General features: G+C 50.0%; 3 protein-coding genes across 3 annotated transcripts; all 3 read left to right on the top strand.

Moving 5' to 3' along the window:
• The first annotated feature begins 538 nt into the window (after positions 1-538).
• LOC129206745 (acyl-coenzyme A thioesterase 5-like) lies at positions 539-5,053 on the top strand. The gene is made up of 3 exons (XM_054826523.1): positions 539-1,148; positions 3,663-3,865; positions 4,472-5,053. Exons 1-3 carry the CDS (start codon positions 539-541, stop codon positions 5,051-5,053), a joined length of 1,395 nt encoding a protein of 464 aa, XP_054682498.1.
• A 2,030-nt stretch (positions 5,054-7,083) lies between these two features.
• LOC129207429 (acyl-coenzyme A thioesterase 1-like) lies at positions 7,084-15,703 on the top strand. Its single transcript, XM_054828346.1, has 3 exons — positions 7,084-7,808; positions 11,878-12,080; positions 13,830-15,703. Exons 1-3 carry the CDS (start codon positions 7,187-7,189, stop codon positions 14,433-14,435), a joined length of 1,431 nt encoding a protein of 476 aa, XP_054684321.1. The 5' UTR covers positions 7,084-7,186; the 3' UTR covers positions 14,436-15,703.
• A 120-nt stretch (positions 15,704-15,823) lies between these two features.
• On the top strand, positions 15,824-23,409 carry LOC129207270 (acyl-coenzyme A thioesterase 5-like). The gene is made up of 3 exons (XM_054827954.1): positions 15,824-16,501; positions 19,393-19,595; positions 20,042-23,409. Exons 1-3 carry the CDS (start codon positions 15,949-15,951, stop codon positions 20,615-20,617), a joined length of 1,332 nt encoding a protein of 443 aa, XP_054683929.1. The 5' UTR covers positions 15,824-15,948; the 3' UTR covers positions 20,618-23,409.
• The last annotated feature ends 19 nt before the right edge of the window (positions 23,410-23,428 follow it).

The raw sequence follows: 23,428 nt of genomic DNA, 5'->3' as shown, positions 1-23,428 counted from the left end.
AGGAACAGCAGTCCACAGAGGTGGCAGGAACAAGCTGCCAAAATGCTCCCAGACTGTGGTGCCAATTGCCTGCAGGTCTGCATGCAGCAAAGCGGTAACCTTTTCTGAAAGGAGCCTGCAGCTTGGCTGAGTTCAGGAGAGGAAAGACAGAGCCTGTGAGAGAAGCCCAGGCAGGAGGGCTGCAGCTGCACCTGAGGCTGGGTCCAGTCCTGCAAGGACATTAACCAGCAGGCCTGGTTTAGAGAACTGCCACCACAGCAGATAAACACACTATTTGTCAACAAGTGTCTGCGCAGACCTGCCACCCTTTGGAGATGCTCCCACAATGCCGGTGGCTGCCTGTGCCAATCCTACCTTGCTGTGGGTGCTGACAGGGCTGCACTGGAGTCTCCAGGCAGCCTTGACATCTCCCAGCACTGTGTGGGCCCACACAGCTCCTGCCCCAATTCCCCTCCCCTCACCTGTGTGTGGGAAGCTGCATTTGTAGAAGAAGCCTCAGCTTAAACGCAGACACAGTGAAGACAGCAACCCAGGAGCCATGGGGCAGGTCACTACCCGCTCCCTGTGCCAGGTGAACTTCCGTGGCTGGCAGAAGCAGCTGCCCTGGCTCAGCCCCGTGCCTGCAGTCCCACAGCACTGCAGCCCCACGTGGATCCCCAGGATGACCTCTGCCCGCAGCCTCTCCTCCATGGCCCCCACCATCCAACTCTCGCCCGCCACCCGCAGCCTCTTCAATGAGCCACTGGCCATCACAGTGCAGGGACTCAGCCCACGGCAGCAGGTCACGCTACGGACATCCCTGCGGGACGAGACGGGCGAGCTCTTCCAGGCCTGCGCCCGCTACCAGGCAGGAGACGACGGGAAGCTGGACCTCGCCCGCTGCCCCGCGCTGCCGGGAGGCAGCTTCTCTGGCCTGGAGCCCATGGGGCTGCTCTGGGCTTTGCAGCCCCAGAAACCCTTCAGGTGTATGGTGAAGCAGGATGTGCAGAGCCCCTTTGTCCTGCAGCTGGAGGTGTTTGAGGGCCACGGGGAGCCCCTGGGGCGGCTCCTGGCCCAGGCGCAGCACGAGCGGGCGTTCCTGCGGGACGGGGTGCGGAGAGTCCCGGTGCGAGAGGGGAGGATCCGGGCAACGCTTTTCCTGCCCCCCGGTGAGTACTGGCTGTGGCCATCCTGTTTTCCCTAAACCAGTATTTTGTCAGTGCAAGCTGTTCCATTACCTCTGTAAAGAGGAGTCCATGAAAGCCTCTGTCCTTCCCTTTCTTTCTTTCTCTCTCTCTCCCTCCCTCCCCCCACCCCCCACCGACCAGCCAGACCATCATTCCCAATTCACCTGGCCGTGTGGGTGCCAGGACATGGTTGCAGAAGCAGGCGGAGGAATAACTCTTCCTGCCCAAGAGCTGGAGGTTATAAACATGGAAAAATGTGCAGCAAGTGGAAGTGGGCGTGCCAGGAGGGCCACTGGAGACAAGAAGCTGCAGAAGAGAGTGGTGGAGAGGGGCTCTGCACCAGTCCTTGGCAGTCCTCCTCACTGGGAGGGTTTGGGGGATCCTCCCTCTCCCCCCAGCACAGTAGCAACTAACTATGTAGTGACCACAGTGCACCATGTTTGAGTTCCTGTGGATATCATCAGTTCATGAAAGGGGGAAGAGGAGAGGCTCAAGAACATTTACAGGGATGAAACCTTTCCAGCAGGAAAAGGCAATAATTTAATTGCTCTGGAAAAGGCACAGAGCACCTTTCTGAGGTGTAAGAGTTGCCCAAGACACCGCCAGGCTGCCGCATCTGGGCAGCTACACAGAGACTTCCCTGCCAGAGTCCAGAGTGTGGGAGGGCTGATTTCACAGGCTCAGCATCCCACCTGCAGGAGGCTAGGGCTCCCTCCCCTGCCTCACCTCTACCCCCACCTGCTGACCAGGAGATGGAAGAAGCCACCTGCATACATTTTGTATCCAAAATGTCCTGCTTCCCCTGAGCTGAGGCACTTACAGTAAGCCAAAGGCTGGTGCATTTTCTCAGTGTCTCCTGATCCGGTCCTTTTGTGTGTGTTTTAAAATGATAGACCCTTGCTGTGCTCCCTGGAGCTTTGAACTGTTTCCTAGACACAGGATAGGAGGAATTTATTCTCATCCTGCTGTCACCACAGCCAATCTTCAGCTTAGCAAGACTGTAAGCTTGGTCTGTAGTCAGTATTTCTGTTACGCAGTTCCATTTGGAGATGTGTTTTGTCACCATCGTTTCATCACACTCTAATTGTCCTGCATTGAGACACTCCCATCGTGATTTGTGTTCCTGGGAGTGCTCTACATTCAGATTCAGGAGTTGAATACTCCTCAGAAAACAACCTAAGGCCACATAAAGGTGGAGAGCTCAAAGGACTTCTGCTATAGTACTGCCCCCCTTCCTCGAGCACCCACGCTGCCTCACTCAGCATTACCGCCTTTTCTGTGCATGTTCAGTGCAAGCTCACAGAGCCCTGCTACACCTAGCTGGGCCATGGGCCACAGACAACTGCACTCCTGGCCTCTGGGGTGCACAGCTACTGCTTTGAATGCTCACAGTTTATGGAGACCAGATGTGCTGTTGCCTGCATGCAAACAGCGGCAGAAGGAAGAGCACAGTACTGCTTTGGACAGTAAGGCTCTCCTCAGTCCAAAGCACAGAGAGCAAGCAGATGCTGTGCACTTCCCTCTCCTCCATGACCCCCAGCAGCACGTTCCCATCTTCCACCTGCAGCCCTGTTTGAGGATTCACAGGCCACCATGGTGTGGGGTGTGAGACCATGGCAGGAGGGCATTCCTGCAGAGTGGGAGGCATGAGCACACTCAGGCCTCTGGCTCTTCTGAAGCCACGAGTAGGGGTGAGCTGGGTCTCACCCACTCCCAATATGGCCAGGGGCACCTTTGCTGGCCTGGGGTCTGTGGAGCTTCCATGGGCGCTGCAGTCCCAAAACCCATCAGGCTGTAGGAATGCAACATGCAGAGCATCCTCTTCCCTTGCCCTGGTAGGACAGGAGCAGAATTTTCACAGAATGAGGAAAAGAGGATCCTGGGACAAGAAGAGAAGATCCAAACAATGATCTTCTGATCACCCAGTGAGATACCCATGGCATCCTATACAGAATTTGATAGTCATCACAGTCAGAGACACGATCCCCAAAGAGATGAAGTGCTGCTTGGATGGATCCCACTTACCACTTTTCAAGGGATCCCAAATGCTCAAAAGCCACAATACAAACACAAATGCTTACAGTTTCTAGTTTAATAGTATTACATCTATCTAATCATGATACCTTGAGGATTTTTACAGTGCCAGGTGAAGTGGTCATTGTTACAGGGCTGCTTACAGGGAGAAGAGAAGGTGAAACAAGATGCCTTCACCAGACAGTCTTTGCCCTTTGGCCCTGAGCACAATGCAGAAACACTGCTGATTCCTAAAACAAATCAGGGTTTGCACATTACCCAAGAGGTTCTGCTCCTCAGCCTTTCTTCCTCTGCAACACACGCTAGGTTTTTTTCAGCAGCTAAATGACTGGTCATGTCCTTTCCCCAAAAGACATTCCTCTGCAGTTCCTGTTGTGTACCTGGTTTGATGCGTTCGAAACCAGAGAAACATTGAAAAGGAGTCATTTCAGGCAATGCTGCTTTTCGTCTTGTCTGCTCCAGGAGAAGACACCTTCCCAGGAATCATCGACATACACGGCTACGCAGGAGGTCTCTTTGAGCACAGAGCCAGCCTGCTGGCCAATCATGGCTTTGCCACACTGGCCCTGGCTTATTTCAAATATGAGGATCTGCCCCAGGACCCAACTGAACTCCACCTGGAATATTTTGAAGAGGCGGTGAACTACATGCTGCAGCACCCACAGGTAGGAGCACCCTCCATGTCCCACTGGGTTCCCCTGGGAGTGCTTCTTCTCCAAAGCGCCTGTCACTTGGCCTGAGTTATCTCTGGAGGAAGCTGCTGAAATGCTCACCTGGCTCCATCTGCCAGGGGTTGGGTGCCTGGGCTCTAGGAAAGAGGAAGGGTCAAACGGAGATGCACTGGTGAAGAGAGATCACAAAGCAATCTCACAAGAGGTAGGTGAGACCTAACAAGGTGGGAAGGTTGTGCAGGAGAGAGCCTTCATGAATTGCCACCAAATGTCCTCCTACAGTCTCAAAAGTGAAAAGTAAAGAGCATCTGCCAGTGTCTAAGACTAGTAACTCTTAGCTATGTCCTACAACCTGTCCTTAAATCGGTGAAAATATGTTACCCCTCTCTTGGCTAATCTCAGTGCACAAAGGAACATTACCAAAGGCAACGGTTTGAAGAGGGGGTGTGCTTGACACTTCTCCAGAAGAAAAGCTAATCATTGCCATCACCTCCTTCACAATGTTTTTCACACTCTCAGCATTATACAACGTCCCTCTCCAGGATCTAGCCGTTGTGTTTTTCAGCTGAGCACTGACGGGTTTTTCCTCCTGTCTACCAGGTGAAGGGACCAGGGGTTGGCCTCCTCGGTTACTCCAAAGGAGCTGAACTGTCTCTCGCCATGGCCGCCTTCCTGAAAAACATCACAGCCGTTGTTTCCCTCAATGGCCCTGTGGCCAATACAATTATTCCTCTCTGTTACAAGGACAAAATCATCCCCCCTTTGCCTTTCGATGAACAAAAGGTCAAGGTCACGGATTCCGATGTTATTGATTGTTCTGAAGTCCTTGCTGACCCCTTTCAAGCCCCTGGCAACCAAAGCCTGATCCCACTAGAGAAAGCTGAGGCACAGTTACTGTTGATTGCGGGACAAGATGACCGTGTTGTCAAAAGTGAGTATTATGCTACCAAAGTCTGCAAGCTTTTGCAGGCTCAAGGGAAGGCAAATTTTCAGGTTTTGTCTTACCCTGGGACAGGGCACTGCATCGACCCTCCCTTTTTCCCTTTGTACCCCATAGCAAAGCATCCTGTTTTTCACAAGCAGGCTGTCCTGGGTGGGGAGCTCAGGGCTTATTCTGCAGCTCAGGTTCATGCTTGGCCACAGATTCAGGCTTTTTTCAACAAATATTTAAATGACAACTAATGTGCGAAAAATAATGTGCAAACAACACAAAACTTCAGACAGCCAGATCTGATAAATTCTTTTACATTTCTCAGGTCAAACCTTGTTCACAGTGATTGATACAACTACAGTATATTCCATGACTTTGCACATCCGTAACTCAGAAAAGAACTGGGTTTGCCTTTACTCTTTTCCCCCAAACTTTTTTGCTCAAGTGTCAGGACAAGGAATGGCAAATAGATTTGCATTGGCCCTTGATAAAGTAGATCACGTGCAAAATGCGCAATTACCTTTCTCAGGGGGTTTCTGTTCTTCTAATACTTGACGCTACTTTGCATAGCACTCTGGTCTCTACATGCACACGCTATCCTCAGCTCATACTTTAAAGCAACACCTCTCAAATGTTAGGTTTGGAGCAGGGATTTCGCCACTCTTACGGGGAATGTCTCATCACAAATGGAAATGTCTCTGACCTCTGTGCTGCTGGAAGTGTGTAAGAATGGATGCTATAGCCAGGATGCCGGCGTGTCTCTGGTTAACCCTCCGGAGGGGTTGTGCCTGCTTTGCATCTTCCCTTCAGCGCTCTGGCTCGTGGATACCTCTAGCCCCAAGATGCCATGCCAAAAGCCATTCTGCTGAATTTACAGCCATTGTGATCTGCTCCCACATGATGTGGAACTTTTTCAGCTTTGTTATTAGGGCGAGAATTGTAATAAAGAGACTGAGATTTGAAAGCTGTGGAGTCATTTGCTGTGCTTTGGATAGGAGCAGGGATCTTTGCATCCCCACCACTCCGTCACCCCAGGGTGGAACTTGCAGGAGCTTGGAAGCAAGGGCTGCCTGGGTGGGGAGAGGAGATCAGAGAAGACCTCTCACAACCCCCTTGCTTTGGTGCACCAAGCGTGGCGGAGACGAGTGTTGCTTAAGCCATCAGGGCCCTTTTCCATAGCATCTGCCCCAGCTTATGGTCAAGCTGGTGATCAAATCCAGCACTGCAAGCCAAGGGCTGCTATTCTCGACAACACGTTAAGTTGCCACATATTGAGGGCTGGTCACCAGACAACGTACCCAAATGCTAGGTGAACAAGCACCTAACCTGTTCAGGAGAGACAGGGCAATCTCCACAGGAAATAACAGACTGCTGAGACTCTGCAAAATACCTCTGACCACTTAGTATTTCAAAATAGGACAATGCTGAGGATTCCCTCAGATGTTTCCACTTGTTTCACACCACTGAGTCAGACATGGGGAGCTCTGAGCAACAGGCACCTCTGTCTGCATCTCCCAGGAAGGGTTACAGTGCCTGAGGAAACAGCTCTGCCTTTGCAGTTCCCTTTGGAGCAAAAAATCCAGCTCTGGGTAAGGCGGACTGAATGGTCTTCTTTTTAAACCCTTGCACAATCCATTATTGGAAGAGCCAGGGATTTCCTGACCAGCCTGAAGACTCTGTGAAAGTGCTCCTCCCTCATCACCCTGACCATCCCTCCCAATTCATACAGTTATGCAGGTGTCAGGGCTGGGCAGAGCCTGGTAGAGACATAATCTGCCTTGCCCAGGCCTTGAGGCGACCGACACGAAGAGGCGGCAAGCAGATATGAAGCAATGCCGGGCTGCCGCTGGTTTCGCTTCTCCCCGCCTCAGCTGGGGCTGGGCCTCATCCCCTCCCTTGGCTGAGCCGCACGGCCCTGCACGGCCCTGCTCAGGGCAGGAGCCCCTGGGTCGCCCGGGCTGCCCACCTTTGTGCGGTCGGTGGCACACAGGCCCTTCTCTCTCCGTGTCCTCACAGTGAATCCCGACTGCGATTCTGCTTGGTGGCTCGCCAACACCTCTGCCCGCCCTGCCCCGCACGTCGCCTCGCCCACAGCCACCGCACGGCCCCGGGAAGCTCTGGGGGACACCGAGGAGGAGCTCCCCGCGGCCAAAACGGCTCTTGGACCACAGAGTCTTTGGCAGAGAACGCCCCCACAGCCGGGGAGGGGCGGGAAGGCAGGGGAGGAGGCAGACAGGCAGGCGGGGCGAGGGACTTGCTGTCATGCTCCTCCCCGCCGGGGCGTGCCAGCGGTGCTCCCTGGGCTGCCCACCCGAGCCTAGCTCCTGTGCCGCGGGGCCCTGCCCCGGAATCCGGTCCACAGAGGCGGAAGCGACCCCGAGGGCATGTGGCAGGTCATTGCCCGCTCCCTGTGCCGGGCGAGCTCCCGCGGCTGGCAGAGGCGGCTGCCCTGGCCCAGCGCTGGCCCCAGCCCCGCGCCTGCAGCCCCACAGCGCTGCAGCCCCGCGCGGACCCACAGGATGACCTCTGCCCGCAGCCTCTCCTCCATGGCCCCCTCCGTCCGCCTCTCGCCCGCCACCCGCAGCCTCTTCGATGAGCCGCTGGCCATCACAGTGCAGGGACTCAGCCCACGGCAGCAGGTCACGCTACGGACATCCCTGCAGGACGAGACGGGCGAGCTCTTCCAGGCCTGCGCCCGCTACCAGGCAGGAGACGACGGGGAGCTGGACCTCGCCCGCTGCCCCGCGTTGCCGGGAGGCAGCTTCTCTGGCCTGGAGCCCATGGGGCTGCTCTGGGCTTTGCAGCCCCAGAAGCCCTTCAGGCGGCTGGTGAAGCGGGACGTGCAGAGCCCCTTTGTCCTGCAGCTGGAGGTGTTTGAGGGCCACGGGGAGCCCCCGGGGCGGCTCCTGGCCCAGGCGCAGCACGAGCGGGCGTTCCTGCGGGACAGGGTGCGGAGAGTCCCGGTGCGAGAGGGGAGGATCCGGGCAACGCTTTTCCTGCCCCCCGGTGAGTACCGGCCGTGCCGGGCTCCTTCCCCCGCGGGAGCTGCCTCTCCTCTCGGCCCTGTGCTCCCCGGTCCGGAGCCAGACCCTTTCCAGAGTCCCCTTGAGGCCGGTACCAGGCAGAGGACAAGGGGGAGCTGGACCTCGCCAGCTGGCACTGGGCACTCTTCAAGGATCACCTTCACCAGCTTTGATGTGCTGGCCACACTCCTCACATAGCGCAGCTACAAGGGCTAAAACACCTGTTAGTTTGTTTTATTGACTTGTATTGGACATGAAGGCATTGATCACAGTACCGATTTTGTTTCCAAATGCAGTGGAAGGTGATGTCAGCCACTTGTCAGGGTACCTTTCCTCTATCTGGCTGTTTTCCAGGGAATTTAGCCAGTAATTCTTTGAGTAAGTTGAAGGTTGCTCTCCAAAAGTCTAGAGTCCTAAGCCTGCTGTTTTCCTTCCCAGCCTCTCTGCAGATCCCAGGCTTAGTAATGTCATAGTTGCTGCAGCCCAAGCTGCCTTTTGCTCCCACGTTTGTCCCCAGTTCCTCCCTGTTTGTGAGCAGAAGATTAAGTAAAGCATTCAACAGTTTTGCCCTTACAGTATTTTTGTCAGAAAATAATCATTGAGAGGGTCTATAAGGTTTTCAGATTGCCTGACAAATGCTGTGTTGTCCTCCCAGCAGGTGTCCAGACTTCTGCTAGTTGTCTGCAGGAAGCTTCATCTCTTGCCTCCTCTTGGTTGAGCGGTCTGTAGCAGCCGCATCACCACCACATTCCACCTTTCCTTCCCCCTGTGACCCAGAGGCTTTCACCAAGCATGTCTCTGGAACTGCATGTACTCAAGGAGCTCCTCTACATAGCATGTGCCTTCCCCTCTCCCCTTTCTTCCCTGCCTGTCCCTGGTAACTCCTCCATGATAGTGCCAAAACCATATGTGCTATCCCAGCCAGTGTCCTGGACTCTGATTGCATTGTAGCCCTGTGGCTTGAGGTGAATTTCCAGTTCTTGTTTGTTGTTCAAGTTCTGCGTGTTAGTCTGCAGACACCTGAGGGAAGCCTCACCCTCCCTTCTGAGCAGGAATGGGAGTCTCCCTCTTGGCCTCCTCCTTTCTATACTTTATTACCGGTTTGTAGCAATCCCTCTCAGCTCTGGACTTCAGTCCCTGTCCCCGATGAACCTAATGTAAAGCTTCCCTCACCAGGTTAGTAAGGCTGGTTGCAAATATTTTCTTCTCTTTGTCCCAGAATAAATGGCTATAGTACCTTTACATTGAAACTGGGAAGCTGGAACCATCAGAAAATGAGATTTTTTTTGATGAATCTTCTGAGAAATGCACAGGGCAGAAGCCTCCTGGGTATTTTTGAAGCAGAGCTTTATACGTTTGCAGTGAATTTACATGACGTAGAGAACTAGTTGTGACTGTCTGTGTTGGGTTTGCGTGGCAGGGTTTTGGTAGCGGGGGGGCTACAGGGGTGGCTTCTGTGAGAAGCTGCTAGAAGCTCCCCCTGTGTCTGACAGAGCCAATGCCAGCCGGCTCCAAGACGGGCCCGCCGCTGGCCAAGGCCAAGCCAATCAGCGCCTCTGTGATAACATATTTAAGAAGTAGAAAAACACTTAGAGGGAGAGAGCTTTTGCAGCCGGAGAGAGGAGTGAGAAGATGTAAGAAACTCTGCAGACACCAAGGTCAGTGCAGATGGAGGGGCAGGAGGTGCTCCAGGTGCTGGAGCAGAGATCCCTCTGCAGCCCATGGAGAAGACCATGGTGAAGCAGGCTGTCCCCCTGCAGCCCATGGAGGAAGGATGAGGGGGTGTAGAGATTCCACCTGCAGCCCGTGGAGGACCCCATGCCGGAGCAGGTGGAGGCACTTGAAGGAGGCTGTGGCCCGTGGGAAGCCCACGCTGGAGCAAGTTCCAGGCTGGACCGGTGGACCCGTGAAGAGGGGAGCCCACGCCAGGGCAGGTTTGCTGGCAGGACTTGTGACCCCGTGGGGGACCCCACGCTGGAGCAGTTTGCTCCTGAAGGTCTGCACCCCGTGAGAGGGACTCCATGCTGGAGCAGGGGAACGATGAGAGGAGTCCTCCCCCTGAGGATGAAGAAGTGGCAGAAACACCATGTGATGAACTGACCGTAACCCCCACTCCCCGTCCCCCTGTGCCGCTGAGGGGGGGAAGGTTGAAGCCGGGAGTGAAGTTGAGCCCGGGAAGATGGGAGGGGTGGGGGGAAGTGTTTTAAGAGTTGATTTTATTTTCTCATTCCTCTACTCTGTTTTGCCTAGTAATAAATTAGATGAATTCCCTCTCTAAGTTTGGTCTGTTTTGCTCGTGACAACAATTAGTGAGTGATCTCTCCCTGTCCTTATCTTGACCTACAAGCATTTCGTTATGCCTTTTCTCCCCTGTTTAGTGAATGAGGGGAGTGAGAGAGCGGCTCTGGTGGGCACCTGGCCTCCAGCCAGGGTCAACCCACCACAGTCTTTTTTGGCGCCCAACGTGGGGCTCGAGAAAATCGAGATAAGGACAGTAATTGGAAGAGGTAACGAGCAAAACATTGACTGAACATAGATTGAGAGTGAAATAGCGGTGAAGGGACGAGAGGTGGATTCTGTGTGTATTGTCTACTCTTGTTTAGTGTTGTGATAGTGTTGCTTTGATTCTGGTGGGGGGAATTCTTTTTCTTTTTCCTTGTTGATGTGATTTGTGTGTGTGTAGTTTTTCTGTTGAATATGTTTTAATAATTCTTAAATATGTGATTCACAGAGGCGAGGGGTGGAATGTGTTGGGTTTGCGTGGCAGGGTTTTGGTAGCGGGGGGGCTACAGGGGTGGCTTCTGTGAGAAGCTGCTAGAAGCTCCCCCTGTGTCTGACAGAGCCAATGCCAGCTGGCTCCAAGACGGGCCCGCCGCTGGCCAAGGCCAAGCCAATCAGCGCCTCTGTGATAACATATTTAAGAAGAAGAAAAACACTTAGAGGGAGAGAGCTTTTGCAGCCGGAGAGAGGAGTGAGAAGATGTAAGAAACTCTGCAGACACCAAGGTCAGTGCAGATGGAGGGGGAGGAGGAGCTCCAGGCACTGGAGCAGAGATCCCTCTGCAGCCCATGGAGAAGACCATGGTGAAGCAGGCTGTCCCCCTGCAGCCCATGGAGGAAGGATGAGGGGGTGTAGCGATTCCACCTGCAGCCCGTGGAGGACCCCACGCCGGAGCAGGTGGAGGCACCTGAAGGAGGCTGCGGCCCGTGGGAAGCCCACGCTGGAGCAAGTTCCAGGCCGGACCGGTGGACCCGTGAAGAGGGGAGCCCACGCCAGGGCAGGTTTGCTGGCAGGACTTGTGACCCCGTGGGGGACCCCACGCTGGAGCAGTTTGCTCCTGAAGGTCTGCACCCCGTGAGAGGGACTCCATGCTGGAGCAGGGGAACGATGAGAGGAGTCCTCCCCCTGAGGATGAAGAAGCGGCAGAAACACCGTGAGATGAACTGACCGTAACCCCCATTCCCCGTCCCCCTGTGCCGCTGAGGGGGGGAAGGTTGAAGCCGGGAGTGAAGTTGAGCCCGGGAAGATGGGAGGGGTGGGGGGAAGTGTTTTAAGAGTTGATTTTATTTTCTCATTCCTCTACTCTGTTTTGCCTAGTAATAAATTAGATGAATTCCCTCTCTAAGTTTGGTCTGTTTTGCTCGTGACAACAATTAGAGAGTGATCTCTCCCTGTCCTTATCTCGACCTACAAGCATTTCGTTATGCCTTTTCTCCCCCGTTCAGTGAATGAGGGGAGTGAGAGAGCGGCTCTGGTGGGCACCTGGCCCCCAGCCAGGCTCAACCCACCACACTGTCAAAAGATCCCTTCTCTTCCAGCCAGGCTTGATGTTATCCAAAACATTAGCAGGCCTGCTATTTTGTGCTGTCTTGTTTAATCTTGAAGCAATTTAGTCATTTACTGAAAACTGGCACAACAATTTAGGACCCTTAGTACCATTCTGCTGCTGTATGTTGTTTTCTTTTTTAAAAAGTCACATTCCCAGGCCTATGAATTTGGAATATAAATTAAAAATTGTTAGTTAATATGTCCTGTTATGTGGTCTCTTGCAGGAAATGGCCCCTTTCCAGGAATTATTGACTTATATGGAACTGGAGGAGGACTCCCTGAATACAGGGCATGCCTGCTGGCCAACTATGGCTTTTCTGTGCTGGCTCTGGCTTTCTACGGCTATGAAGATCTCCCCAAAGAGATGAAGGAATTCTGCCTAGAGTACTTTGAAGAAGCCGTAAACTATATGTTACAACACACCCAGGTTGGTTTGTTCACTGATACTCTCTCACTAGAGGGAACTCTCATTAGTCAGGTCCTGTCAGACTGCAGATGGGGTAGAGCTGCTGTACTTGAAATAGCATCACCATTCAAGTTGGCTGTAATTAATTTGTTTTATTTAACTCCCATTACAATGGTTCTCTGGTAGATTATTCCAGTTCTTCCTTCTGAACTGGCCGGGTGACATAGTGACACATAGGTCACACGCTGGTAATTTCTGCTCCCTTCAACCCAGTGTCGTAACTAGGGTACCAGTTGCCTGGAGGCTTATTGGACTTCCAGCGGGGCTTTTAGGTTTATGCTCTGTAGAATGTTCTTCAGAACTAAATTCCCTTTTCAGCCATGGAGCACATGATAACCTTCTATGATCCAGGTCTCAAGGACGTCCACTAGTACACATTTGTTGCTATGTATTCTATAAGCTGTTAAAATCACTCCAAATGTTGGTATTTGGTGAGCATGGGTTTTAGTAGCTAATTGTGAACTTGGGGATCCTTCTAAGTTGACACCTCTTGGAAGAGATCCCTGCTTGGTTCTGCACCTCCTTCCAAGTAGCTGTGCATGACAATAACTAGTATTGCAGGAGGCAACACTTGATTTCTCTGGAGAACTCAAAATAAATACCTTCCTCAACCTCAGAAAGATGAGTAGTTGTTAAAGGTCTTGGTTGCTTTTCAGTTGCCCTAACCTTAACTGCTTGTGCCATCTCTCTACCCAAAACCTCTGAAAGTTGCTTCTCCCCACCTTTTTTCCCCATAGCCTCCTATTAACACCTCCACTGATGCCCTCACCATGTTTTTAACACATTGCAAAGTTTCAGCCATATTTTCTAATTTCCCCCTTTCCATGCTTCAAAGTCAGTAGGTTTGAAGCTTATTGCACTGGTGATAAGGTACAAAAGGTACTAAATTTTGATGCTGTCTCAGAGTCTTTTTACTCCTGAGGGTCTTTGGATATTGGAGCAGTTGTGATATTAGCTAACCTTCTTCCAATGTCCTTAGAGTACTTCAGCACCCTGAAATCATTTAGCTTTCCTATTCTAGTTAATTTGTCTGTATAATAGAAAATTAAGGTAACCTATTCTAGATTGACTCCAGAGGACTGTACAATTTGCTTAGAAAAATGGGTTTAATAGGTAATTTTTTTAAGATTCATTTCAATGAGTAAGCTACCTCACGATACTTCCTTTTCACTGTTAGACATCAAGCATACTAGAGAAATGGGAGATCAGCTGATGTGGAGTCTGCTACCCCATGTTAGCTTCTTAACAGGGAAATCAAAGACAGTGGTTGAATATAAGAAATACATTATCGTAACTGATGACAGTGTCATAGTCGTTGCTGACTAAGCATGTTGCACTGAAAGAAAGCATTTGTAGAAGAGGCCTCCCCAGCCCCTTCCCTTTTCTTCCTTGAACTGCCTTATAAGCTGAGTGAATCTGGGGCTGCACATCCACATGCTTTTTGTAAGCACAGCTGTACCCTCTGCATATTTTTCAGCACTGAGCCTTGTAGCTGTGTTAGGATGATGTTGCAATCTCAGCAGGGCTTATGATCATAAATCAAGCACGGAACAGCGCCCCAGGGTCCCTCAGACGTGGGCACTGCACACAGGACTTTAGATGCCTATACCTGGGGTCCAGATTCAGGATGGACACTGCTGTGAACACGGCAACATTTTAAAGTGGTCTGCTGTGGTTCATTGCTTGTGGTTTCTCTTCTCTCCCCTCCAGGTTAAAGGTCCAGGGATTGGGTTGCTTGGAATCTCAAAGGGGGGTGACCTGTGCATCTCCATGGCCTCCTTCCTGAAGGGCATCACAGCCACCGCCCTTATCAACGGCTCGGTGGCAAACGTGGGCGCAGTGCTCCGCTACAAGGACATCACCATTCCACCCCTTGGTGTCAATGCAAAACGCATCAAGGTCAACAAGTCTGGGATTGCTGATATTGTTGATGTACTGAACAACCCACTAGAAGGGCCTGACCGCCAAAGCTTTATCCCTTTGGAGAATGCCGAGTGTCGCTTCTTGTTCATTGTTGGCCAGGATGATCACAACTGGAAAAGTGAATTCTTTGCAGTTGAGGGGAGCAAACGTTTGCAAGCTCACGGGAAGGAAAAGCCTGAGATAGTCTGTTATCCTGGAGCAGGGCACTACATTGAACCCCCCTTTTTCCCAATGTGTGCAGCCTCAATGCACCTGCTAGTTGGCAAGCCTGTGGTGTGGGGAGGGGAGCCCAAGGCACACTGCGAGGCACAGATAGATGCTTGGCAGCGGATCCAAGCTTTCTTCTACAAACACCTCATGGGCGAGCCGTCTGGAGCACCCAGTAAGCTGTGATGACAGTTAGGTTACTTTACAGATTAAGATCCTGGTGTTTTAAGTTTGTTTTTGTTAAATGGCTAAACATGGGCTTCTTGGAGGATGACGGTGGGCAAGAGTGTGAGAGCTGCTTCCTTTTAACATCCTTCTCTAACCTTGGTTAGAGGTCTTGGCCTCCTGTCATGTGTAGTATGGGATTACAAGCTGTGGAAAAAATTATAGTGGTAAGGTTGAGTCTGCTTTGAATGTGAATTTAAGTGGAAGGTAAACTCATGCAAGCTGAGAGCTGGGATGAAAATTTGCCTCAGCTTTCTCAGAGGAAGCATGTTGTATGCTATTGCCCTTATCAGAGCCAGCTTTGTGCTCTAGTTTTTCTGGATGCAGCTGTTCTCTCTTCCAGCCTCCAATCATCTTTCTGTTCTCCCTGTGCACTTCCCTCTCCTTCCTCTTCTCCCATTGCACTGAAATGCATCTGCCTTAACACTTAATACCTAATATTTCACTTACCAAAAGCAGCAATACTGTGCCTGCATCCTCAGATCACACATCTCCCATTTATAGATGACAACAGCCCATAGCCCGATGTGACATTCTGGGCACATGCAATAGAAGTGAGGCATTTGTATGCTTTTGGAAAGTTTGTAAGCATATAGAAACAACAGGATTGGACCTGTTGGTAGTCATGCCAGGAACTGCTCGTGGGCATCTCCTCAGCAGGGCTGGATATCCCTGTGCAGGTCCTCAGCGCTGCTGGAGGGCAGTTTCTCCCTGCCTGTACATTCCCTTAATGCCTGTGGAGCTGCGTGCTTGTAGGTGGCTGCTAGAAACAGCAGGGCTGGGAAGCTGCGCAGCTCCTCGAGGCATCTCTGCTTTGCCAGGGAGTGCCACGCAGGCAGGTGTGTAGGAGGCAGGCTGGAAGGGGTGGTGAGGCGGTGGCATTGCTGTGCTGGGAACGGGGCTCTCTCTTCTGCTAGGCCCTGCAGACCTCCAGCTTCATTTCTGGTTCTCTCTGAGGAGCAGGGGGCAGCGGGGTGCTTTCCCCCTCCCACCCACCCCCCGCCCGGGGGTTGTCGGTAACGTTGGGCACCTAAGTACGAGTTTGAACGAAAAAGCACTGAGTATTGTGCGTGGGGTGCTGGTGAGTTTGCACTATTGTGTAAGTTTTTAACACGTCGGTGCCTTACAAACCCAAGCCGAGTGGATACAGTGTAAGTTGCTGTTCGTGTATTTATGCGTTTTGCATTCGTTGTATTTTTTAATGGATTAAAACGAAACGTTAATCTTTACCAACGGCTCGCTGCTCCAGATAGTTTCGGGGAAGGCTATGGGGGCGGGAGGGGGAGGCGGGGGGGCGGTGCAACGGCGGGAACTGCCCCGGGGAAGGCAGCCTTTCCCGCCCCGGCCCTGCCGCTGTAGCAGCGGGGGGAGAGTGGCTCTGCTATCGATTGAGGCTGCCTGGAGGGGGCGGCGGCGGCGGCCGCGCTACCGTTATTGCTGTTGGCGCACTAACTCTCACCCACCTGCCGTCGTCATGTGGAGAGCGGTCGCCGTCGCCTCGGCCCCGGTGCGGGCCCTGTGTCGCGCCCCGCCGCCGCCCCCGCCGCCGCGGCGGCGGGCTGTAAGCGTGGCCGTGTCCCCCGCCGCCGGCCTGGCGGACGAGCGGGTGGAGACGCGGGTAGCGGGACTGGGCCCGGGGCAGGCGGTGACCCTCCGGGCGGTGGCGGCCGACGAGCGCGGCTGCCTCTTCCAGTCGTGCGCGCACTACCGTGCGGACAACCGCGGCGAGCTGCACCTGGGCACGGACGCCTCGCACGGCGGGGACTACACCGGCGTGGAGCCCATGGGGCTCTTCTGGAGCCTCGCCCCCGCCGGCATGGAGAGGCCGTACCAGCGGCTCGTTCCCCGCAGCACCGGCACCCCGATGAAGGTGGAGATGTTGGTCCACCAGGGCCACAGCCTGCCCGGCGCCATCCCCGGGCCAGTGGTGGCCAAGGCCGAGGTGGAGAGATGGTTCACGGCCCCCGGCGTGCGGAGAATCCGGCTGAAGGAGGGAGGCGTAAGGGGCTCCCTCTTCCTGCCGCCGGGTGAGTGCCCCGGACGGAGACCTTCGCCCTGGGTCCGGCGCGCCCCCCGGCTTCTCTGTCTAGAGCGAGGAAAGTGTCTTTTGAAAAGAAAACATACAAAGGATATCACCTGGGAAATCCATATTCCATAATAGATCTGAACGCCGCCCTGCAGACAGGTGGCCGGTTACTTTTTTTTTCTTTTTTTTTTTTTCTTTTTTTTCCTTGAGCTCTCACAGAGACCCAAAGGCTTGTCAGGACACGGCCCTGCTTGTGTGTGGCCACACTGCCTGGTCCCTACCGGCAGCACCGGGCAGGGCGGGCAAGGGTGGGTGGCTCTTGTGTGACACCCAGAAGCTAAATTGTAGAGGTTGTAGAGTTTACCATGTTGCTGCTCTCAGTCTACGATTTTTCAGCAGGTTTGATGTTTGCTCTGGACTACCAGAATCTGTAATGTTCAGAAAAGCTGATATGCTTCATCTTGTGAGCCTGTGCTAAATCTCCCAAGGAGTTTACGCTGAGTAGGATCAAATCAAAAAGGCATTTTTCTTCCCTGTGAAACACATGCCAGTAAGCAGAGTAGTGGAAGAGATTCTATAAAATATAGGTGTTCTGCCTCTGTTACACCAGAGCCAAAGCTAAGTTAATAGTTGAGTTACTTCGGTTGTTCTGTGGTATAAAGGCAAAATAGATTTCTGAGCAAGTTCTGCCTGTTCTGCTTGTGGGGTGATTGTGCTTTATGAGGCATGATATTCTGAAGGACTGCTAGTGGTGTTGGAAAACGAAACCTTACATGGATGATGGTGTTTGTACACTTGAGTCATGATTTAAATGTATTGTATCTCCCTGAGCATTGTGCTAGTAGAACTGCCCTCCACATTACCTCTAATGACTTGGTTCAGGAACTCCTTTAAGTACCACTACAGTTATTAGGGATTTAAGTATTTTCAGTGAATGATTTCCAAACCAATAATCTTTTTATCCATTTAGATACTGATCCAAAGTCCACTGAAGAAAAAACAACAACAGAGACTGAACTTTGAATTTTAGATCAAATGTTTAGTCAGCATTCTGGATTTTCCATCACTGAGACACAGTTGTTTTGATATATCCTGCCTTAGAGGATAAGCTGGATTTCTGCTGAGCTTAGTGGGAATCCAGAGATCTGCAAGATGGAACTGCATTTTTCACTTCAGAAAGCCTGGTGTTGTAATAGCATGGAAAAGTCTGGAATCATTGCTTAAATGATACTGGCATCCTTCTTGATGCAGGATCCAGTTACAGCGTTACTACCATACCTTTCTTTGCTCCAGGCATGGAAAAATGTTAATAATATTAAGACAGGAATTTCAACTGTGAGCCGTTCTTAGTAAAAGTGAGATGATGTGAGTGGGCTTACGCTGTAATTTTAACATGAACGATTTCTCAATTCAGGTATAAGAGTTACAGGTGTGGGGGGTTTTGTTTGTTTTTAAGCTGTAGTCATGTTGTCTAGCCCATTTTATCCTGCTTTTTATGTAGAAACTGTATACTTGGGCATGTGTAGGCACTCAGGAAGGCAGTCCAGGATCCTTGTGTAAGTTAAAGGTTGTCTTCATGAGAGAGAAACTCATGCTTGACTATGTTCTGCTCATATGTTCTTGTTAGAAAGCTTTCCAGGTAAGGGTGATAAATGAATGCTTTTTTCCTAGCCATCTAGACTGACTGTTGTTAACTAAATGTAATTGTTGATCATGGCATTATGATAAATTTATCCAGACAGATTTTCTCTCAAGTAGAATACTGAACTTTGAAAATTTTCAGAACTAAACCCAAAAGTGTGTTTCAGTCCTCTTTGACTTCCTAATGCTTTAAGTTAGGAGGTTTCCACCATCTAGCAGGTCTTGTCCGAAACTTCCTTTTCTCAAGCAACTTGAAATGCCAGAGGTGTTTTCTTCATTGCATGTAGGTAACGTCAGACAGTTAATGCGCTCTTGCAAATACCTTTGTTGCTGAGATAGTTGTAGTGAGCTGGATCCGAGTACATCAGTGATGACATCTGGTGGCCAGGGGGAAAAAAAAGTGAAAAAAGAAGTTGCCTGCCTGGGGTCTGTATAGTTCCAAGAGGTAGTATCCTTCACCTTTTAACTCAAGACCTGCTGGCATATGGCATACAGTAATATCCCAACATGACGCTGGCTGCAAAAGCATGCTCGTTTAAAATTGTGGTTCTGATTATTTCTGCAGTTTTGTGGGACTGATTGTACACATGTATATGCATGTTTATCTATATATCGGTCATGTACACATAACCGCACCTGCATAGCTCTCAGTTTTACTCTCTTCACATTTGCAGTAGCAGTTCTGCTGCCAGGTGTTACAGTGCTGATTTTGAGATAGAGCTAGTAAGTCCAGTTGATTTCATTTAGCAATGGGTGTGTCTCTGCTGTGCTTTGCTCAATGCACCTTATACCAGAGTTTGCGTAAGGTTTGTAGAATTTACTTCCAGGGCTCAGTGCTCTTGCCTCATTAGTAATGAGCTTGCACTTTGCTAATTAAGGTATGACTTCTTTGTGGGAAAATAGCTGATATAGAGTATGATTGTTCTGAGGGTGGGAGGTTAAGACCATTGAAAAATACATTTAGAACAGGGGGTTGTGGGTTTTGTTTTTTGTTGTTGGTTTGGTTTTTTTTTTTACAAAGTTTAACTGCTCACATATTTTTACAGGAAGCTAAGGACCTATTCTTAGTTTGAAATAGCTCAAGTGAGATACAGCACTAGTTCTCTTAATCTCTGCTGTGCAAATGGAAAAGTAATGAGTATTAATAGAAAATGTCTTAAGCCTTCTATATTTTGTTGTTCACTCTTCACTAGATAGTTTTTAGTGTCCTGTTTGATAACTTGTACTCTGTACCCCTTCTTTTTAATACAGGGGATGGCCCCTTTCCAGGAGTGATTGACATGTTCGGTGATGAAGGAGGTTTGATTGAATTTAGATCCAGTCTCCTGGCTACCCGTGGTTTTGCTGCTCTTTCTCTGCCATATTTTGACTTTGAAGATCTGCCTAAGGTCATGAAAGAATTCAAACTTGAGTACTTTGAGGAGGCAGCTAGATTCCTACAGCGTCACCCAAAGGTGAGTGTAATGAGAGATCACTTGGGACCAGAGACAAGACTAAATACTGCTTATCTAATCTTTCAGCTATAATTTGTGAGGTTACTTGCCTGAGACATATATAGCAATAGACTTTGCTTGAATTTCCTACTACCTGTTTTGGGAAAAAGAAAATACTTGCATCAAAATGTGCAGTAGGGATTAGGTGAGGCTCAAGTGATGGTACTTCCTGTGCCTGTGTTATTTTGTGGGGTTTGACAGCTCTTGTTGTCTCTGAAAAATAAGACACTTAACAGAGTGAGTAGCCTGGGTCCAGGCTGTAGCTTTCCAACAGGTCACATCAATAATTAACCTAACCTTTTTTTTAATAACACAACTCCAAAGGCATTTAATGGCTAATCTCATTATAATGCATACTTCCTTTATTCTTTTCTTTCTCTCTTCCCCACCCCCTATCTTATGTGAAGGTGAAGGGACCAGGAGTTGGAGTGATTGGGACTGGGAAAGGGGCAGAATTAGCGCTCTCCATGATCACCTTCCTGCCAGAAGTAGTGGCTGCTGTCTGCATCTCTGGCTGTAGTTCAAACACAGTTGCAGACCTCCATTATGGTGAGATGACTCTGCCTGGGCTGCGTTTTGATATGAATAAGGTCAGTGTTTCCGACGCTGGTGTATTTGACACCTTTGAAGCTCTGGATGACCCAACGAATCCTGCTAATTCTCCTTGCACAATCCCCATTGAAAAAGCAGAAGGTCACTTTCTCCTAGTGGTAGGGGAAGATGATCGTATGTGGAAGAGCCCCTTATATGCTGAGCTGGCAATCGGGCGTTTACGCCAGCATGGGAAAGAAAACTTTGAACTCTTGAGTTATCCAGGAGCAGGTCACCGAATCGATCCTCCTTCTACTCCATTTTGTCAGGTAGCTATGGATCGTGTTCTGGGGGTGCCTGTTCTGGGGGGTGGAGAGAGCAAAGCACATGCCCATGCACAGGAACATTCCTGGGGAAAGATTCAGGAGTTTCTGCACTTGCATTTGGGATGAACACTTAAGCACTTGCAAGTTGCTGCAGAACTGCAGAGGACTGAGCTTGAGCCACCAAAATGACTGGCAAATTGGAGGGACTGACTGAGAAAAGCTTTGAAATAACCAAATGACTGTTTAGCTACAAGTATAAACCCAAAAAGAAAGGGATTTATTTGGACTAAGTTATTTTGACTAGGTACACAGAGGAGAAGTGAAACAGTGATAAGTAGGCTGCATTGTAGTACAAATTTGACAGCTTAAATTGGTCATACTATCAAGAAACAAGTATCTGAAGAGAGCAGTAGGTACTTTCTTGCTTGCAGTATGTATGACTCAAAGAATTTAACGGCCTGCACCCTCAGCAATGACAGGCTGGATCACGCCTGGGGAGCGATGGCAACCCATGGATGATAAACTTTTGACATCAAAATGATGAATGATTCTGGCTTAGGGTCTTAACTTACCTTAGCCCAGAACTCTCAGATTTACAGCTGTATACACTTTGGAAATGTGTTCTATTTACATGAACCTGGAGATACCTATTTGTAGTGAGGCTTATATACTTTGACCTTAGGTAGTGGTCTTCTGGTCACACAGTGTGTTTCTTTCTAACAAAAACTACCTGTAAAGTGGGAAAACGAAGAGTACTTTTCCTGTTACCCCAGGGGAATGGCAGCACTAGCACTGTCTTGTATTAGGGAAGCAACCATCTGTTCCCAGAATTTCTTGAATTGGCATTTGACACTCAGGGTATTAAAATTCTGTTGGATAGGTTAAAGTATGGTTAAATGCAAGTCTTACTTCTCTCTTCATTGCTTGTTTTAAACTAAGACCTGTCATTAGGGATTAATTACTTATGGAACTCTTCAGTAATGATGTCAACAGATGCTGACAGCTGTTTGTGGGGAGAAAGCAGAGTTGAGAGACAGAAAACCTAGCCAGGAGAAGATTAAGACTGCCTGTAAAAAGCTGTCACCTTACAGCCATGATTAACTTTAGAATCATAATACCTAAAAAATCCCAAACCCAAACCAACCAAAAAAAAAAAAACCAACAAACAAACCAACAACCCCTCTACCCCCCCAAAAAACCCCAACCCCAAATCTAGGATATCTTTTCCGTGAGTGCCTGAGATTGGATTGTTTGGGGGTTTTTTAATCCTAATTAATTTTTGACTAGTGCCTTATTTTTCACCACCATTCTGGTGGGAGGAAACAACTTCTTCCCAAATGAGTTGATCTCTCAAGAGGATCTTGTTGGAATGGTGCCAGCGCTGAAGGCCTCGTTAACAAGGGCCTCCATCATTACAATTTCTCCTTCCAAGGTCACTTTGTCAGACCAGTTTGAGAGTTGCCCAGGAAGATACAAAACCTTCATTTGTGGTACTCAGTTTTGTTTTGTTCTCAGGGATCTTTTCTCTCCAGTTAACTGTCATTATGCTGCTGCTCAGGTCTCACTAGCTTTCTGCAGCTCTTATTACTCTATATTATTTGATTGAAGTCACATGTTCTCCACACACCATCAGTGCCAATTGAACACTTTATCCATCCACTCCTTACCAGAGAAGCTCCATCCTGCTCACTCCGCACACAATGTCTTCATGCCTAGTCCCTCTTAGCTCTGCCTGGCTGAAGATGCCTTTGCAGAGTCGCATCTGGTGCTTGAACCTCCACTAAAACCGGCAGCCCCGGAATCCAGGACCACAGCCTGCTGTGACATGCATATTGGTGTCACCCATGCTTAGTACCCTGCCTTTTTGCCCAACTCACTCCAAGTTGTAACCATCAAGGAAAGGGTTGTCTGAAGGTCTCGGTTCAGTATACCTTGTCACGTGCATCTTCAGTGGTCGGAGCTGTGTCATTGTGATAGAGCAGCGTCTCCCCTCACCCTGTTTTGTTACCCTCCCAGTACGGGTACCTGTGTCTCTACGCTGCAGTCCTACCTCAGTGTATCCGTTGCCATGCAAGATTGCAAGCTGGAGGTTCAGGAAGTAAATGTTGTAAATAAACCAAAACCCAGGTAGCTTAAAAGTCCTTAGACTTCATTTCTAAAGCACAAGCCTTTAAATTAATTATGTTAGATGTTGTCAGATATATGCAATTTGAAAGAGAAGCAAAAGGCTTCCTTTATTAAAAAGCAAGCCTCTGTAAGAACTTGGTATTATTTTGTTTCGTTTGGAAAGCTGAATTGTGTTCTTTAAACAAAGAAATGAGGAAAAATAAAGAGAGTATCATTTTACTGTTAAGATCCTTTTGTGAACAGGGTATTCCTGACAATTCACAGAAGGGTCTGTAGAAAATCAGCCAACTTTTGCACGAATATTTTGTATATTTACAGTGCTACTTGGAGACCAAAGATACATTGCAGACACTCAGCAAATAATATAGGTCTTTCCTGAATATTCATTAAACTGAGTGCCTGATTACGGCCTTAATTAAAGCCACGTTATTTATATTGTTCCGCATTCCTTACCTGCCAACACTCCGGTGGCGTTAATCATTGAGCCTGTTGCTTGGGTGGCCGCATTAGCTTCACTAGCTAAATCCGCGGGGCTGAGGCAGAGCTCACCCTGGGGTGCCAGAGCACCCCGAGGCCGGCCAAGCCCGAGCAGCTCCAGCAGCACCGGGATGGGCTTTGAGTGGGGTGAGGAGCAGCAGCAGGCGGCGGACTCCGCGTTACCAGAGGTACCTTACCGGGTCGAACTGCCGGTGAACCGTGTGAGCGTTTGGTGCCGGCGCTGTTTGTCATTGGCAAATTGTTTTAAATTTTTTTTCTCCACGGATCGGTTTCAATAAAAGGTGTCTGATCACGCTCGTGGGGCTGTCTTTT

This window comes from Grus americana, chromosome 5 (genome assembly GCF_028858705.1).
Source record: "Grus americana isolate bGruAme1 chromosome 5, bGruAme1.mat, whole genome shotgun sequence".
Taxonomy (NCBI): Eukaryota; Metazoa; Chordata; class Aves; order Gruiformes; family Gruidae; genus Grus; species Grus americana.
The sequence above is the reverse complement of the archived record's forward strand: the minus strand, read 5'-3'. Positions and strand labels throughout refer to the sequence as shown.